The sequence below is a fragment of the Sphaerodactylus townsendi genome, linkage group LG16 (genome assembly GCF_021028975.2).
Source record: "Sphaerodactylus townsendi isolate TG3544 linkage group LG16, MPM_Stown_v2.3, whole genome shotgun sequence".
Taxonomy (NCBI): Eukaryota; Metazoa; Chordata; class Lepidosauria; order Squamata; family Sphaerodactylidae; genus Sphaerodactylus; species Sphaerodactylus townsendi.
In genome coordinates, this window is record NC_059440.1 from 332,370 (window position 1) to 349,442 (window position 17,073).

Below are 17,073 nucleotides of genomic sequence, written 5' to 3' on the forward strand. Positions count from 1 at the left end.
TTGCATTGACACTAAATACACAGCCCCCTTTGGGAAGATTGCCCCTCCAACACCTGTCTGGAGTTGCAGCTGTTGGTGGCAGCTTTTGGTGGTCCCAACTTGGCATCCTCTCACAAGGAGTGGTGTTCCCTGAAACAGTAAGGACATGCAATTGTGTTAGATTGACAGCATCCCGTGATTGTCAGGGTGTTCTTGCTTGCTCCTATGTCTTTGAGCTCAGGCAACAGTGCAGGAATGCTGTGAAAGGACTGCAGGTGTGCTGTGCTGTGTTCCAGTTTGTGCTGTGTTGCTGCCAATTCCCTTCATGGTCAGTGCCAGAGTTATCAGTGCTGGCCATCTCTAATAATGTTATAATGTTTGCTAGGTTCAAGCTGGGGTTGGTTCCAGGGGCAGCAATTGGCTAGGAGTACAGTCAGCATCCTGAACACTTTTGGCACTTTGGGGCAGGGTTATGCTGATCATAGCTCTCAACATCATCAAAGCATGCAAGCCGCTCCCCATGACAAGGGGGTGCCCATGAGGGGCTGTTTATTCTTATTCTTATTCTTATTATTATTTACCGCCCTCTCCCCAGAGGGCTCTGTTTATTTTCTGTTTCCATTACATTCCACTTTCTTTGACACAACTGAAGAGAATGCCACTTGTGCCCCCATTCCCTTCAGCTTCCCCTGGAGGATTTTATAGTCTGTTAATGCTGGCAATGGTGTTCACAGCTGTTTCATTGGTTCCCATATGGACCACAATAAATTGGTACTGCTCAGTAGATTTGATCAGTTTCGGTATCTGGTCTGCAATGTCTTTTATCTTTGCTACTGGCAGGCAACCCCTCTGTCAAGCTAGAAGGGCAGGCCTAAACCCATGCCCCTCAGCAGTGAGTCACTGATGATCAATAGTTTTTTCCCCTTTCCACTGACATTTCTTCATATTCCCATGCCCTCCTCACTCTGTTTCTAGGTCCTTGTGGCTCTTCCTCCAACAGTGTTTCTGTCTCTGTCTCCACTGCAAAGGCTTGGAATCCATTTCTGTGTCCCAAAGGCACTGTGCCATCTCTCTCAATGTCTTTTGATTCATGCTGTATCTTTAAGGGGTGCATTGATATAGTATTAATATCTCCAGTGAAGGCCATGCATAGCCATATTATAAATTTACGTTTTTTTTACTATATTGATAAGGCTCCTTTCGCATTGAGACTTAAAATAAATCAATATGATCAATATGATGGGACATCTGTTAAGCAATATACTAGGATTTTGTGTGTGTGTGTACCATCCAGTCATAGTTGGTTTATGGTAACTTCATAGGGTTTTCAGATCAGGAGACTAATAGGATTGCCGTGCCTGCTTCCACATCATGACCCTGACATTTCTTGGAAGTTGCCCATCCAAATACTAACCAGGGCCATCACTGTTTAGCTTCTGAGATCTGACATGATCAGACTAGCCTGGTGCTATCCAGCTCGGGACTGATACTAGGATCAGGATTACAGAAATCTGAATAAGACTATGGAGCCACCTTTATAATTTCCGTTTTCTAAGGGACAGTCTGATGGCATCTAATCTCTTTCAGGCTAGTAAAGCTCAGATTAATAAGTCCTGATTTTGTGAAGGAAAGAAGGCATATTTTTCCTACGTGTAATGAATATGTAAATGAACAACAAATTATTGGAATATAATATTAGCAGTAATTATATTACTAATATAAGCAGAAATTACATCAGAATTGACATACATGTTCCCCATAAAGTAGCATTCTTAGTGTTAAATTGTGCAGTTGATCTGTCTAAAAATATTCATGAGTGACTAATGAATAAGGAATCTTCACACTGGTGAAGCTGACAACCTACCAGCAAAATAGAGATAATTCCAGATTAGACATTATGGTTGAAGACTGTCCAGAGAATGGATCTTGAAGCAAAATGTAAGAAATAATGTTAATTTTTATATTTATGGCTTACAGATGTTGGCATCCCTATTCTTTTTTATTATGTGTATCTTTAAACTATATCACTAAAATATTTTTAAAGGAATTTGAATAAACAGCACAGTAGACATGATGAAGAGTGCAGATACAATGCAGGAAAATTGTATTACATCAGTAGAAAACAATGAAGTGACGACAAGATAATATGTACACTCAGTGTGTTCTGATTTCTATATTTATGCTGTTGCTATGATGATGATCATGTCGGACAATAAAGGTGAACACTAAGAATGAAAAAATGAAGCAAAAAAGATTGGATTCTCATAAGGAGAAAGCAAAATAAAAACAGGGATTTTCAGGTCAAACCCCTCCTTGTTATTATTTTTAAAAAAACATATTTATTTTATATATGCTTCTCTTAATGTATCATTATATATGCTTAATGTATCATTATATATGCTTCTCTTAATGTATCATTGACTCTTATCTCCCTGATTTTCTCTTCAGTTTGACATGCAACGGATAACACTGGAAGAGCTAAAACACATCCTCTACCATGCATTTCAGGATCATCTAACAATGAAAGACATTGAAAACATTATCATCAATGAAGAGGAGAGCTTAAATGAGAACTCTGGCAACTGTCAAACAGAATTTGAAGGTGAGGGTTTTGTGTATGCATTTCTTGGCTTATGCATTCATAAGTACTCCTAGAGCTGAAATCATGAATGAAATCATGAATGAACATTTGTCTTTGGACCCCAGAAGGAACACAGGAGACATTTTATTTTTATTTATTTATTTTTTTCAGTTTTTATACCGCCCCATCCCCGGAGGGCTCTGGGCAGTGTACAGCATAATAACCATCATGTACAAGATAAAACGACTAAAACTATTAAAAGCAGCGATAAAATAGAAAACTAAGCATAATAACTAGGATTGGTTTACAGAGTGGCGTCCGACAATTCTATTTTTCAAACCCTCTTTCAGGGGAGGAAAAGCAGCCAATCCCAAGATGACAAGAGGCACAGATGTAAAGGCCAGGGGGGGCCACCATCAACGGCTGGTTCCTCCAAAGGCCCGGCGGAACAGCTCCGTCTTGCAGGCCCTGCGGAATTCAGTAAGGTCCCGCAGGGCCCGGACAGCTGGCAGAAGAGCGTTCTACCAGGCTGGGGCCAGAGCCGTAAAGGCTCTGGCCCGTGTGGAGGCCAGCCGTATCATCAAGGGGCCAGGGGCCACCAGTAGATTGGCCTCCGTTGAACGAAGAGGCCGTACAGGGACATGTGGGGTGATGCGGTCTCGAAGATACGAAGGTCCCAAGCCGCGTAAGGCCTTAAAGGTCAACACCAACACCTTGAAGATGATTCGGAACTCTACTGGGAGCCAGTGCAGCTGGCGCAGCACAGGCTGGATGTGATCCCAGATGGCACTGCCTGTGAGCAATTATAGGATATATCCATAGGAATGAAATGTAGCTTTAAAAAAGTGTTACTTGTGCTAATCCATTAGTATGCCTGGTGAAAAGTGGGACTGACAAATCACATGCCAGCCACAAACAACAGCCATGATGACTGTACTCCAATTACCTAAGGATCAGGATCAGTCTATTCCATGCTGTGTTAGTCCTGTGGGGCAAACTCTGCTTAAAACTATCCTATATATAAATATAAATATAAATATAAATATAAATATAAATATAATGAGATTTAATGTCATGTATAAACCATTTAATGTCATGTATAAACCATATATATATATATATATAAAATGAGATTTAATGTCATGTATAAACCATTAATAAAACACATTATGCTGTAAATACGTCCTTGGTGTGACTTACAAAATAGCTCAATGAAGCAAGGCAAATCAGTGCTTATGCCTCACCAGCACTTTCACTGTGCTTCCCTAAAAAATCCAATAACAATACAATTAATATTAATATTAATTACAATCTCAATATTATAGCAGTAATTTAAGCATACTGAGACCCCGATATATCCACTTTATTCTTTCTATGTTCAGGTCGTCAATGAGGAGCAATGAAGCTCCCATCTAGCTTCTCATCCCAACTTGGTCCTTGCAATTGTGGAGCATTGTGATTCTTCCAGAGACATTAAGGCCGTTTCCGCATAGCCACGATTGGGGTTGGGTCGGCGTATATGATGCCGGCCCAACCCCCCTGGGACCGTTTGCACGAACGGTCCCAGAAACAGCCGGGAAGACGGCGCCACGGAGCGCCGTCACCTGGCCGACTTGCCGTGTCTGTGGCCATCTGGCACGTTGCCGAGGCCTGGGGACACGCCCCCCTGCCCTGCACAAGTGCTCTGGCATTGCAGGGGAGGGGGCGTGTCCCCAGGCCTCAGCAATGCACTGGACGGCCACAGACACGGGGTAGGTGGAGGGCGAAAGGGGGGGAGGGCGCCTTCGAAGCCGCCATTTTCCGAAAACCTCACTGGGGAAGCGAGGTCGGAAAACGGCGGCTTCGTGCCCCCTGTGCGAACAGCTCCCTGGGGACGGCGTTTTTGCCGTCCCCAGGGCGCCGTATATGGCCCATGCGGAAAGGGCCTAAGAGACTATTGAAGAGGATGGAAACAAAATTTGTCTTTAAGTTGGGAACCACTTACCCTGGAGGATTTAACCAGGCTTTGGATTTTTCATTATTCTTTCAATTCAAGCAGGGGTTGCTCATTAAATGCGTGGACTCTTTAAATTACACTAGATGGGTGTTTCATTGCTACTCATTGGAGACCTGAATTAAGCAAGAGTAAAGTAGCTATATTGGGGTCTTGCTATGTTTATATTACTGCTAAAATATTGAGATTGTAATTAATACTGTTATTAATAGTGCACTGCAGTCTGTGAAAGTGCTGGAGAGGCATAAGCACTGATTTGCCTTGCTTTATTGAGCAACATTGTAAGTCACGCCAAGCAAGTATTTTTAGTATAATGTGTTTTATAACTGGTTTATATATGAAATTAATCTCATTTATTATTATCGTAGAAAAAATATCCACTATATTTCTGGGGAAACCTTTGGAAGTACAGCATATCTATGCACTTGCTGATTAGAGTAAGTGTTTCGATAAATCAGTTTACATACCATTGAGTTTTATGTAAGAGGTATGGTTTTGAAACTTGTTTTCATTACTTTCAGGAATTGTGCTTGAAGAAGGTATATAATAACCTATCCGGAGGTTATATTATCCTAATTTATGTCGGATATACATTGATAAAATATATGTATTTTGTTGGGCATGTTTACAACAGAAGCCCAATGGTTGTAAGAGTCTTCTACTGCACATTATAATAGTTGTGTTAATGAGACAAAATCAAAGAACATCTTGTTTATTTTGTTTATTGAGAAATTTCAATACAGTATTTTATCTGGATTATCTTGAGTTATTACCGGTAAAAACAGAACGAATGAGAGTTATTTAAGTGACTGTGTGAGTTAAAGGCCCTTTCCTCATGGGCCAATTACAGCGCCCTAGGGGCGGCAAAAACGCTGTCCCTAGGGAGCTGTTCACATGGGGGGCGCAGCTGCTTCGCAGCCGCGCCACCCCTGCTCCTCCCCAGCGGCGCAAAGCCGCCATTTCCCCACCTCGCTCCCTGAGCGAGGTTTTTAGAAAACGGCGGCTTCCAGCCACTGCCATGCGAACGGCAGCAGCTGAAAGGCGCCATCCCTCCCCCCTTTCCCAATCGACCTACCTTCCCTGTGACTGTCTGGCGCGTTGCCGAGGCCTGGGGACATGCCCCCTGCCCTGCGACTCTGGAGCGGTTGCGCAGGGCAGGGGGTGGGTCCCCTGGCCTTGGCGACACGCCGGACGGTCGCAGGGAAGGTAGGTCGATCGGGCGCCGGCGCTTCGTGGCGTCGTCTTCCCTGTCGGTCCCGGGACCGTTCGTGCAAATGGTCCCGGGGGGTGGGTTGGCGTCATGTACGGCAACCCAACCCCCAGCGTGACCGTGCGGAAGCGGCTAAAGACTTACAGGTGTTAATATACCTTTATGAGTTTTTCTGCAGCATGGCATTTATTTAACTTTTTGGGTGCACCTACCCCATTTTTAATGGTCTATCTATCCAATCTGGAGCAGTGAATAGAAAACAGTTCACTTGGAAGCAAAAAAACCCGTTAACTTGAACCCAAAGCAGCCAGTTTATAACAGCATAACCCTATCGGGGCAGTTTCTGATGAAAGCAGACTCCAAGGCATCTATTCTCCTTCCAAGGTAAATGTCCATGTTGGGCATGGCATACGATCACATGCCCTTTACAGAGCCCATTGCAAAACAAAACAAAACACAAAACAAAACAAAACAAAAAAAACCCTCCTCTATCTGAGACAGGGAAGGAAAATTCTTCTGTATCATTATTTTGTTAGGTTGTTTCATTCTCTTGATTACATAGGTTACCTAGGAGGATTTCTTAATTTGATTGTAGAATTGAAACATGTCCAGTTTGCTGCAGTTTTCAGTTCCCCCAAATCCCACACTGTAAAAAGAGACACGTGTGGTATAGTGGTTAAAAGTGGTGAACTCTAATCTGGAGAACCAGGTTTGATTCCCCACTCCTCCACATGAGTTAATCTGGTGAACCAGGTTTGTTTTCCCAATTGTACACATGAAACCTGCTGGGTTACCTTGGGCCAGTTGCAGTTTTCTCAAAACTCTCAGGTGCCTGTTGTGGGAGAGGAAGTGATTGTGATTGTAAGGTGCTTTGAGACTGCTTATAGTAGAGAAAAGCGGAGTATAAAAATCTATTCTTCTCTATTGTACTGCTATGCATAAACTCTATTGTGAATTGGTAAAACCCAGCCCAAAGAATCTTTATACAAATGAATGAATCATATCAAGATTCCTCTTTTTTCAGGATTTGATCAATATGAACTTTGGACATGGGGCGGGGGGAGGAGCACAAATGAATAGGGAGGACACTGGAGGACACTGCCATAATCAGCCCCTGCTTGATCCTACATGTCTCCTGTCTCCTGTCTCCTGCCCGGGATGCAAGAACCTTTCTCTTCTCATTCCACCTCCCTGCTTTGTTTATGTTTTTTCACTTTTCTTCTCAGGTAATACCTTATTAGCTCATTGGACACCTGCTGTTGTAGCTCTGTCATTAGTGTGGAATTTAGGTTGTTTTGACCCAAAAGGGGAAGGTTTTTTGTCTCTGGACCATGGGACTGGAAAGGTGCCACCCTCCCTTGGGAACTGGTAGTCAGGAGTGGAGTGATGTGATGTGGAGCATGATGTGGCATATAATGGCATTTGCATTGCTAGTTATGTTTAGTTCTGGCAACAGAAGTATAAATGCTTATTCCTGAATACAGAGTCTTGTCACTGAACAATCCAGGGGCACCACAGTTTTCCAGAACTGTTCAGTGCCCGTCCTGCAAGAGTACATCGTCTGGGTGACAACAATGGCCAGCAATCCTATTGCAGATGGGGACACCACTCCACTGCTGACTGAAGAGGGGGACAAGAAGCCCAGGGAGGAAGAGGGAGGAAAGCCTTCCAAACCAGAAGTGGAAACAGGGCCAACAGTGGTCCCTACCCCAACAAAACCTAGAGATGTGGACTTGAGCCGTCTCCTATGGCTTAGTTCTTTTGCAACACCATCTGGTCCAGCATGGGCCTTATCTCTGCAGGCTCCAATGAGGCAACATTAGGAGGGTGCATCTTGGAATGAAGCTGAACTCGTGCAGAACAGAGAGTCCCACTGGAGCTGTCATGACTGGGACTTCCTCCATTTGGAGACTGAAAATGAGACCCTGAGAAGAAGATGGGCAAGATGCAGCAAGGTTTCCAAAAGATGGCCCGACAGTTGGAAGTGCTGCAGATTTGCACTAGGCCCTTTGCACTAGGCCCTTCAGCTGGTTGGGCCCCATCAGTAAAACCAGGGCCAGATCCCCAGCCAGAACAGCTGGGGCCTGGTTTGCTGCTGAGGGATCTGACGCCACCAGTTTCTGTGCCCCCCATGGGATGATCCCCAGGGACAGGGACTCCATGCAGAGCAGTGGGTCAGGAGTCGAAAGCTTCTTTCAACAGAGCCACCCAGAAGCTCCCCTATTTCATGGTCCAGGTAGCAGCCTTCATGCACAACTGGGTGGTGGATTTGTTTACCTCTGAGCTGAGTCATGTGCACTACATGGGCACCTTGTTGGAAGGAGAAGCTGTTGCATGGTTCGTAGGGCTTTTTGAAATAGGTGTAATCCCCTGTGGTCTTTCACCTGGCATGAGTTTGGGGGTGTGCAGTTATTTGATCAGAAAAAGGAGTCTTGAACCCGGTTCAGGTAAAAAAGGGGGTCAAACAAGGCCATGTACTAGCCCCCTTATTATTTAACATCTTCTTGTACGATCTCCCTATAGTCCTGGCCTGGGTGGATGGGCATAGCCCTAAGATAGGCCCAAAGCATGTCCCTCTCTTGCTATTTGCAGATGATGCAGCCCTATTATCCCTCTCTCGTGTGGGTTTAACAAGACTCCTGCACAGTTTTGTTGACTTTTGTGAGACAAACGATCTACGGGTGAGCTACGACATGAACCTGATTCTGGTTTTTGGAAAAAGCTGCAAAAACAAGTCTGGAAGATAAAGGGTCACTATATTGAGCAAGTTAAATTGTTTTTAAATATCTAGGACTGGTTTAGTAATAACTTGTCATGGTCCACTCACCCTTTTTGTTCAAGTTAAATTTATGGAGTATACAAAGACACATGTGTGATTTTGATGGCCACAGTAGTGGGTGTTGTCTGGTCAACCCAGTGGTATTTGAATTTGAAGCACTCGATCCACTTTGAGCAGATGGATAGGCAGGCAATAGCTAGCCCCCCTGCATCTCAAGTGGCTGAACCTTTACTAGCAGTGATAGGATCCCATTGGGAATGGATCCAGTTCATTGTAGCAGTGGTGGCAAAGTACCCCCTGGTTCTGGGACTGAGTTGGTTGGCAAGACATGGTCCAGATATTAAATGGAGACAGAAAATAATTGCTTTTAATTCCCTTCTGTGTGAAACCTAAGGTTGGAAAAATTCCCCAGTGCCAGTGTTGGCAGGGTTAATTGCAGAAGAGATTCAAACTGTACCCTCAGGGTGCTATGGTCTGCAGAGTGTTTTCAAGGAAACTGAGTGTAATACTCTTTCTCCCCATTGTAAATTGAACTGTGAGATTAAATTGGTGGAGGGGGCAAAGTTATACACCATGAGGAATTTCCCAAGGGAAAATTATACACCATGAGTCTAAGAGAACTGGAAGCACTGCAAGAGTTCCTAGATAATAGTTTGAAGAGGAGGTTTATATGGCTGTCCTCTGGTGGCTCATGTGTTGTCCAGGAAGAAAAAGGATGGAACCTTGCATTTATGTATAGATTAACAAAGTCTCAATGCTATTTCCATGACCAACCACTACCCATTGCCACCAATTAAGGACTTGTTAGCCTGTTTGTTCAAAGGAAAAGTGTTTACAAAGCTGGATCTGAGGGAAGCCTATTACATGATCTGTGTCCATGAAGATGATGAATGGAAAACTAGTTTGAACAACCAGTTAGGACAATTTGAGTTCTCTGTTATGTCCTTTGGGTTGAGAGGATTCATGAACCTGATCAATGAGGTGCTACATGAGCATCTGTATAAAGAGGTTGTGGTTTACTTGGATGATATGTTGGTGTGGCGTAGTGGCTAAGAGTGGCGTAGTGGCTAAGAGCGGTGGCTAAGAGCAGGTGCACTCTGATCTGGAGGAACCGGGTTTGATTCCCAGCTCTGCCGCTTGAGTTGTGGAGGCTTATCTGAGGAATTCAGATTAGCCTGTACACTCCCACACACGCCAGCTGGGTGACCTTGGGCTAGTCACAGCTTCTTGGAGCTCTCTCAGCCCCACCCACCTCACAGGATGTTTGTTGTGAGGGGGGAAGGGAAAGGAGATTGTAAGCCCCTTTGAGTCTCCTGCAGGAGAGAAAGGGGGGATATAAATCCAAACTCCTCCCTCCCTCCTCCCTCCCTCCTCCTCCCTCCTCCTCCCTCCCTCTCCTCCCTCCTCCTCCTCCTCCTCTTCTTCTTCTTCTTCTTCTTCTTCTTCTTCTTCTTCTTCTTCTTCTTCTTCTTCTTCTTCTTCTCTTCTCCCTCCTCCTCCTCCTCCTCTTCTTCTTCTTCTTCTTCTTCTTCTTCTTCTTCTTCTTCTTCTTCTTCTTCTTCTTCTTCTTCTTCTTCTTCTTCTTCTTCTTCTTCTTCTTCTTCTTCTTCTTCTTCTTCTTTATACAGAGACTCTGGAGTAGAACATACAGTTGTTCCAGTCTGTTTTGATCTAACTGCAGGACAATTATCTGTACATGAAGCTCCTCATTGTCCTGGGGTCCCCAAGGTTGTCATGCTTCTGAAGTGTTCAGTAACAAGATTCTGTATTCAGTTGATTTCTTTATAATGAAACAGCATCAGAAATAAGCATTTAGACTTCTATGCCAGAACTAAGATAAACCAGCAATTCAGCCACCTTTGTAAGCCATGTTATACTCCATGTCACATCACCCCATCAGTTACTACCAGTACCCAAGGGGGGGGGTGGCACTCATCCGGTCCCATGGTCCAGAGATGAAGAAACTTCCCCCCACCAGGGTCAAAACATGGTGGTATGAGACAGCTTAAAAAAACATTTCAACCTGGTGGATGGATAGGCTATAGATCTTTTAAATAAATAGAAAGACTTGCTATATAATGCTTTATAAATGCTTTCTCTCTTGCCTCTAGTGCATTCCCAGAAACAAAACAGACAGACGTGTGTACGGAAGAGCTTAATATGCGCTTTTGCTATGGCCTTTATTATCAGTGTCATGTTAATTGCAGCCAATCAGATCCTCCGAAGTGGAATGGAGTAACCATAACACTGTGAATTAAAACTATCCATGCATGCGCATGCTGCTGGGTGATCTTTCTCCCTGATCAACTTTAAATGGGCAAAATTGAAAACTGCACATGAGAGAGAGAGAGAGACTGCAAAGAAGAATGGACCAGCAGAGGACCAAAGGCACACCATGTCTTGTAAATCAACTCTATTCTCTTGGCAGGGATATATAAGGGCTGACTTAATGCTTTAATGGTTTTTTTGTTTCTTAATGCAATAAAAAAAACCCTGTTAGAGCCCTGAATTATTTTTTCGGTGTGGTGACAGTACAAGGGGAGAGGAAGGGATGATTCTCTGTATCATCCAGGAAAATTTGATGGCACAAACTGAGTATGGTTAGTTTGCCTTATCGACCAGGACAGTGTCAAGAACCTATTTCTAATGGCCTGACTTTCCAAGGAAATCAATATTCACGTAGCCACAGAAAGTAAAAACACCATGTGTTCAAGTTCACCTACAGCAAGTTGGCAGCAGTTTTTTAATTTGCCTTTCTGGCTTAGAAGGGAAATGTTTGGGGGAGGGGTATCCATGCAAAATGTTCAAAGGTGAATTTATTCGGGTGTCAGTAATTTTTTTCCTCATTGTTAAATATAAGGCTGTGCCTGTTTTTTCATTGTTATCACTAACTATTTTTTCATCAGAGGGTAATGCTGGGTTTGTTGAGAGGCCAGAGCAAAGTCTTCCTACGCTTCAAACTAGTGCTATGTTGGGACAGTGGACTCCTTGATTAAATATTCAAATGGCTTCGTTTTCACTTATAAAGTTCATCCACTTGTATAATATATAAATATTTTCAAACATGGTTGATTGCTGCTCCCAACTTCATATTTTATTATGGAGAGTTAGACAATATACTTCATTTTTAGATACACCATTTTAACTTAAAGAAGACCTTTGTTTCAATCTGAGGGGATTTATATTTTGGATTGGAAGCAGTCTATTCACTGCTAATGCCAGTTATTAGTTGTTAGCCAAAAAGCTTGTCTAAAGAGTTACCACATTTGTATCCATACCTGTCCAGTGAGTTGCCACATCATATGCCTTAACTTTAAGTGGGGGTTACAGCTTAAGGAAGACCAACCAAGCCAATACAATTCTGTGAGTGCATTTGCCACCACACTTTTTCCCTTTTACTCAAATGCAGCCATGTATAACTAGAGGTGGGAGTATAACATTTCCCAAGACTGTCTGAAAGCTACTGTATGTTTTAAATATCTATATCCTCCCTTTCTATGTTTAAATGGTCGAACAGCTCCAAAATTAAACCTATCAAACTTAGCAAATTTATATCCTGACGTTCTATTCAAAAGCCAACAAGAATAAATGTAAACCAGGTCCTTTGTATTTCCTGCTACTTACTCCTTTTCACTGGAGATGCTGAGGATGGAACATGGGGCCATGATCTGCATACCAGAAAGTTCCCAGCTCAAGTGTTTGGTAACCCATTTCTGCATTTTGAGAGCATTTCACACAACACACTTTTCAAAAGATTGTTCTCCTTTTTTGTACATTTAATGGAAAGGTTGAATGTGCATTGCCTTCAGAGCAGTTGTCTGCAATTTGGTGCTCAACACCTTTCTTGGCATACAAGTGTTTAAGAAAGTGTACAGGGAAAGGTGGGGTGTTGCCCAGCAGGGCTTCTTTTAATTCCCCTCTTCTTTTACTTCCCACTAAAGATTTGATTGGTTTTGCAGATTTTAAAAAATGGTTCAGGAAATGCTACTACCACAACACAAGGATCTTCACTTTGTTACTGAAGGTAAAGCAAGAAAATATTTTTAAACAGCATGTAAATTTATTAATCAGAGTTTCTACCTGAAACGTGACATTACTTTGAGAGCTGTGCATAACCTAGCCATGTTGTGGTTTGTTCTGTCCCCGCATTTTGGTTGTGCCCACCACCATGTGTCGGAATACCAAAGGTGCTCTCAGGTCTAAGATGGTTGGGGATCTCTTTTTGATATCCTTCTACCCACTGAGCCATGTTCTAACCCACTGGAGTGATTAGGGTAAGCAGATAGGAGGTTCAAATACCCATTTAGCCATGAAGGCCACTGGGTAACATCAGGGTTTATAAGTGGACAATTTTGCAGGGTTTATAAGTAGACAATTGGAAGGGGAGAACTCTGATCTTCCTGGGAAAGGGGGAGGTTAAAAATGTGGACATATATTCTTGGCTCCACTGGTCATTTTTGTGCACAGAATGATGTCCATTTGTGAAGCATGACTTCCTTGTCTGCTGCAGTTCAAAGTGGTTCTCCCTAATGCTTCCAGCAATAGCATAAAGGAGAAGTTGGAAGATTGCAATGGGAGAGGGAATCATGGAAAATTATATGCACCCCATTTTGTCCAAAGAAATCCACCAGTGGATCAAGCCAAAAAAAGGTGCTAAGTGAGACTCTGAAAAAACTTGTAGGCCCCTTCCGCACATGCAAAATAATGCGTTTTCAAACTATTCCGCACTGCTTCAAAGAGCACTGAAAGCAGTTTGAAAGTGCATTATTCTGCATGTGCGGAATGAGCCGTAGACTCATGTACGGGGGGCAGCTTTAAAACATGAATTATGCTGAACTCTTGGAATTTGCATTGATTTTTATATGAGTCCTTCCTGATACCATGACATGCGCTAAAATCCTTAGGTAGCATCCATTCTGGTTGCAGGTGGAGAAACTAGTTTTTCATTTTTCTTCATATTAAAAAAATCCTGAAAACAACCCTCACAGCTAAATTTGGCTCCGACTAGATTTTTCATTAGATAATGGGAAGGAGTGACAGCTTTTGTTCCTGAAAAGCCCGCTGGGAGAAATGAATCTGATGGTTAAAAAGCTACTCAGGAGGGAGACTTCAATATGGTAGGGGTGGTACCCAGCACCAGAGAAAAACTGATGTTGGGATATTTCCCTGCTTGCTAGGAGGGCCGTTTGGCACACCAGGTTGCATTGCAATGGCTTTGGTAGCCATCAAAGTCTGAAGGACATTCATTTATTTTTTTTTAAATAGATCACTTGGATATAAAGGCACTCATTACCGGAAGGACTTCTTCTGAAATTGGAAGACTTCCTGGTGGATGGATGCCTTACTCTAACTTCGTGGGTTGGCACTAGCTCAAACAGTTTAACAGTGGACATTTCCGCACGAAGGCGGAAGCGGCCGGGTCGGCGTTTATGACGCCGACCCGACGATGCTGGGACCGTCCGCACGGACGGTCCTGGAAACAGCCGGGCAGCCGGTGCCGCAGAGCGCTGGCGCCCGGCCAACCCGGCATGTCCCCGGGCCTCGGCGACGAGTACAGGGGACACGCCCTGGCCCTGCGCCGCCTGCTCCAGTGGCGCAGGGTATGTGGAAATGTCCCCAAGCGGCTCGGTGACGTACCTGAGGCCCGCCAGACGCGTAAGCAAAATACCAAGTTAAGGGCGTTCTTGAAGCCGCTGCCGTTCGCTCGGCAGCGGCTTCGAGGCGGCGTTTCCCCAAAAAGAGCGCTTCCAAGCGCTCTGGGGAAACGCCGGCTTCGCGACGGGCGGGTGGCGCGAGGGTGGCACGGCTGCAGTGCAGCTGCGCCCCCTGTGCGAATGGCAGCCTGGAGACGGCGTTTTTACCGTCTCCAGGCCGCCATTAATTGCCCGTGCGGAAACGGCCAGTATTAGATTAACCAGGACTGGGAATGGAATTTAGTGTGCACACAACCTGCTCATACAGCATTCTTGGCTAACTACTATAACTTCATTCAGGTTTTTGGAGCACAGGGATCTTTATAGATACTGAACAATTAAGATGCAGCAACTCTAATAATTCTTCCCCCCTTTCAAAAAAAATTCACAGAACTATGCTAAATGTCTTTTATGAATGAAGTACTACATATGAAACAGTTACTATGACAAAATACTAGAAATTTAGGGTCTGTGGGTGCTTGATTGATTTTAAATTGTTTGAGGGGAAAATTAATTTTGTTACCAATGAAGATAGTTTTGCATTCAAGTTCAAAATATCCTCCCTAACTGGGAAATTTGAAAAACTTGAGATACAACAAAGCACATTATGGTTAACATATGCTAGGCATAATGAGGGTTGGGTTTTAGTAACACATTATTATTATTATTATTATTATTTATTATATTTATAAACCGCCCTCCCCCGAAGGGCTCATGGGCCAAAAAAAGCAGTGTGAAAATGGTGTGAAAATGGTGTAAAAGGGTTTCAAACGGTGTAAAAGGCTTCATACTGTTTTCAAACCGTTTTCACACCGCTGTTTTTGGCCCATGCGGAATCAGCCTATGATTTCCTGATAAGATCCTGAAAAGATCATTTCCTGAAAAGATCCAGGATCTACCTAGAAAGCTCTACTCTGTTGCTTATTAAGGATTTTCCAGCTTACTCCTGGCTTGCTACTTAGTTTCATTCATCCACTCGTCGCAGCAAGTCAGCAACAATGAGCCAGAGTAAAGACAATGACACCAGCATTTGCTGAGAAAACTGGGATTTGAATGCTGAATCCTAGTTATGTCTGAATTCTGCCCCAATGGAAAGCAGTGTCATGTTTTCATTGAAGATTTGCTCATATATCAACATCCACAGATCCCACTGAGTTCAGGAACAAAAGCATTTGTCAAAGCAGGATTGCCTCACATCCATCTATTTTGTTGGGCGGGCCCAGCATGTCCTTTGAAAGACTTTTTTATATGTCAGAAGAGCACTGATTGTGGCATAATGTAAATAAATAAAAGTTTATTCCAAGGTTTTTATACTCTCCCATATTAGATAGTTTAAAAATTGTGCTATTTTACTGTGAATGCTTTATTGGTTCTCATTGTTTTGACAACTTGTTTTCAGCAATCTTGCAGGCGTCAACTGCTGGAATAAGAAAAATAGTGGAAAATAACACCTTAATACAAAAAAAAGATGTAAATTCAAAACTATATTACCCTGATGTGCTACTTTTTAAATAAATTATTTTAATACACACACATTTATTTATTTACACACACAAACACACATGCTATGTTATTGCACTGTATAAAATATATGAAGGGAAGTTATTGCCATATATCCTGCCTATTTAACCAAACAAATATCTGTACAAATAAATAATTTTAATCTGTTTCTGCAGTGGTAATAAAATTGCTTTTTCCTATTTATGCCTGTCATCATATCTTTTTCTACTCCAGTTATATTGAATAGCCTTAATGGAAGTATTGGCTTGGTGGATGCACTGACAATCTGCCATGTACTGCATCTAAAAATTTTTTATTGTACCATTCTAAGTCGAGTTAGACCCTTCTGTCCACTGACAAGGGTGTAACTCAGTTTAACATTGTACTGTTCAAGTGTCACATTTCCAGGAGCAAGGAATTTAATCTTGCCCACAAAACTGTCTTTACAATCTTATATACTTATGATATACTGCTGACACGGACTCACTTTAATCTTTGGGTCAAACAAAAAAAGACACAGAATCAGTCACGTGATCCTGTGGCACCTTGTACCCATGGGAGGGGGGTCCCCTTGAAAACACTTGAAGAAAATGTGGAATTAATGAAATCTTTAAAACTCCAAGACTGTCCAGTCTCCAAGATACATTTATCATCATAGAGCCAGTGTCTGGTCTCTGACGGACATTGGATATAGGGTGAAACCACTTTTTTGGGAGCAAGTCCCACTGAATAGGCTAGTAGGATTCTGGATAAACTTGCTTAAGATAGGTGTAGTGTTTGGTTTTTATTTTGTTGTTGATTTTGGTAATCCTGAAAATTGTGTGAACAGTTTTATTTATTTATTTATTTATTTATACTTTCAACTTTTATACCGCCCCGTCCCCGAGGGGCTCCGGGCGGTGCACAACATACAGTAAATACAAAATAATCAGTAAATACAGTCATAAAACCATCATAAATTGAATAAAATCTATAAAAGCAGCAAGAACTAAGTGTAGACTCTTAATAAAGCTCCAAGTATAAATATGGGTGTAGATGGCGCCCCATAACCCGACATTAAATCCTTCCCCCAAGAGAGGAGCGGCAGATCCCATCGGATGGTACAGTCCCAGAGATAGGCCAGGGAAGGAAGGGAGAGGAGGGGAGAGGAGGGGGGAGGAGGGGGGCACCATCAGTGGCTGGTCCCTCCAAAGGCCCGGCGGAACAGCTCTGTCTTACAGGCCCTGCGGAACTCACCAAGGTCCCGCAGGGCCTGGACAGCTGGTGGAAGAGCGTTCCACCAGGCCGGGGCCAGAGCCGTAAAGGCCCTGGTCCGTGTGGAGGCCAGCCGCATCATCG

General features: G+C 43.2%; 1 protein-coding gene across 1 annotated transcript in view; it reads left to right on the forward strand.

The window, feature by feature from the left end:
* Positions 1-11,043, forward strand: part of CALN1 (calneuron 1) — a 182,495-nt gene extending 171,452 nt beyond the window's left edge. Inside the window, exons 5-6 of the mRNA XM_048518765.1 lie at positions 2,428-2,581; positions 10,654-11,043. Of these exons, the coding sequence (XP_048374722.1) occupies positions 2,428-2,581; positions 10,654-10,781 (282 nt within the window). The 3' untranslated portion in view covers positions 10,782-11,043. The remainder of the gene's footprint in view (positions 1-2,427; positions 2,582-10,653) is intronic.
* The last annotated feature ends 6,030 nt before the right edge of the window (positions 11,044-17,073 follow it).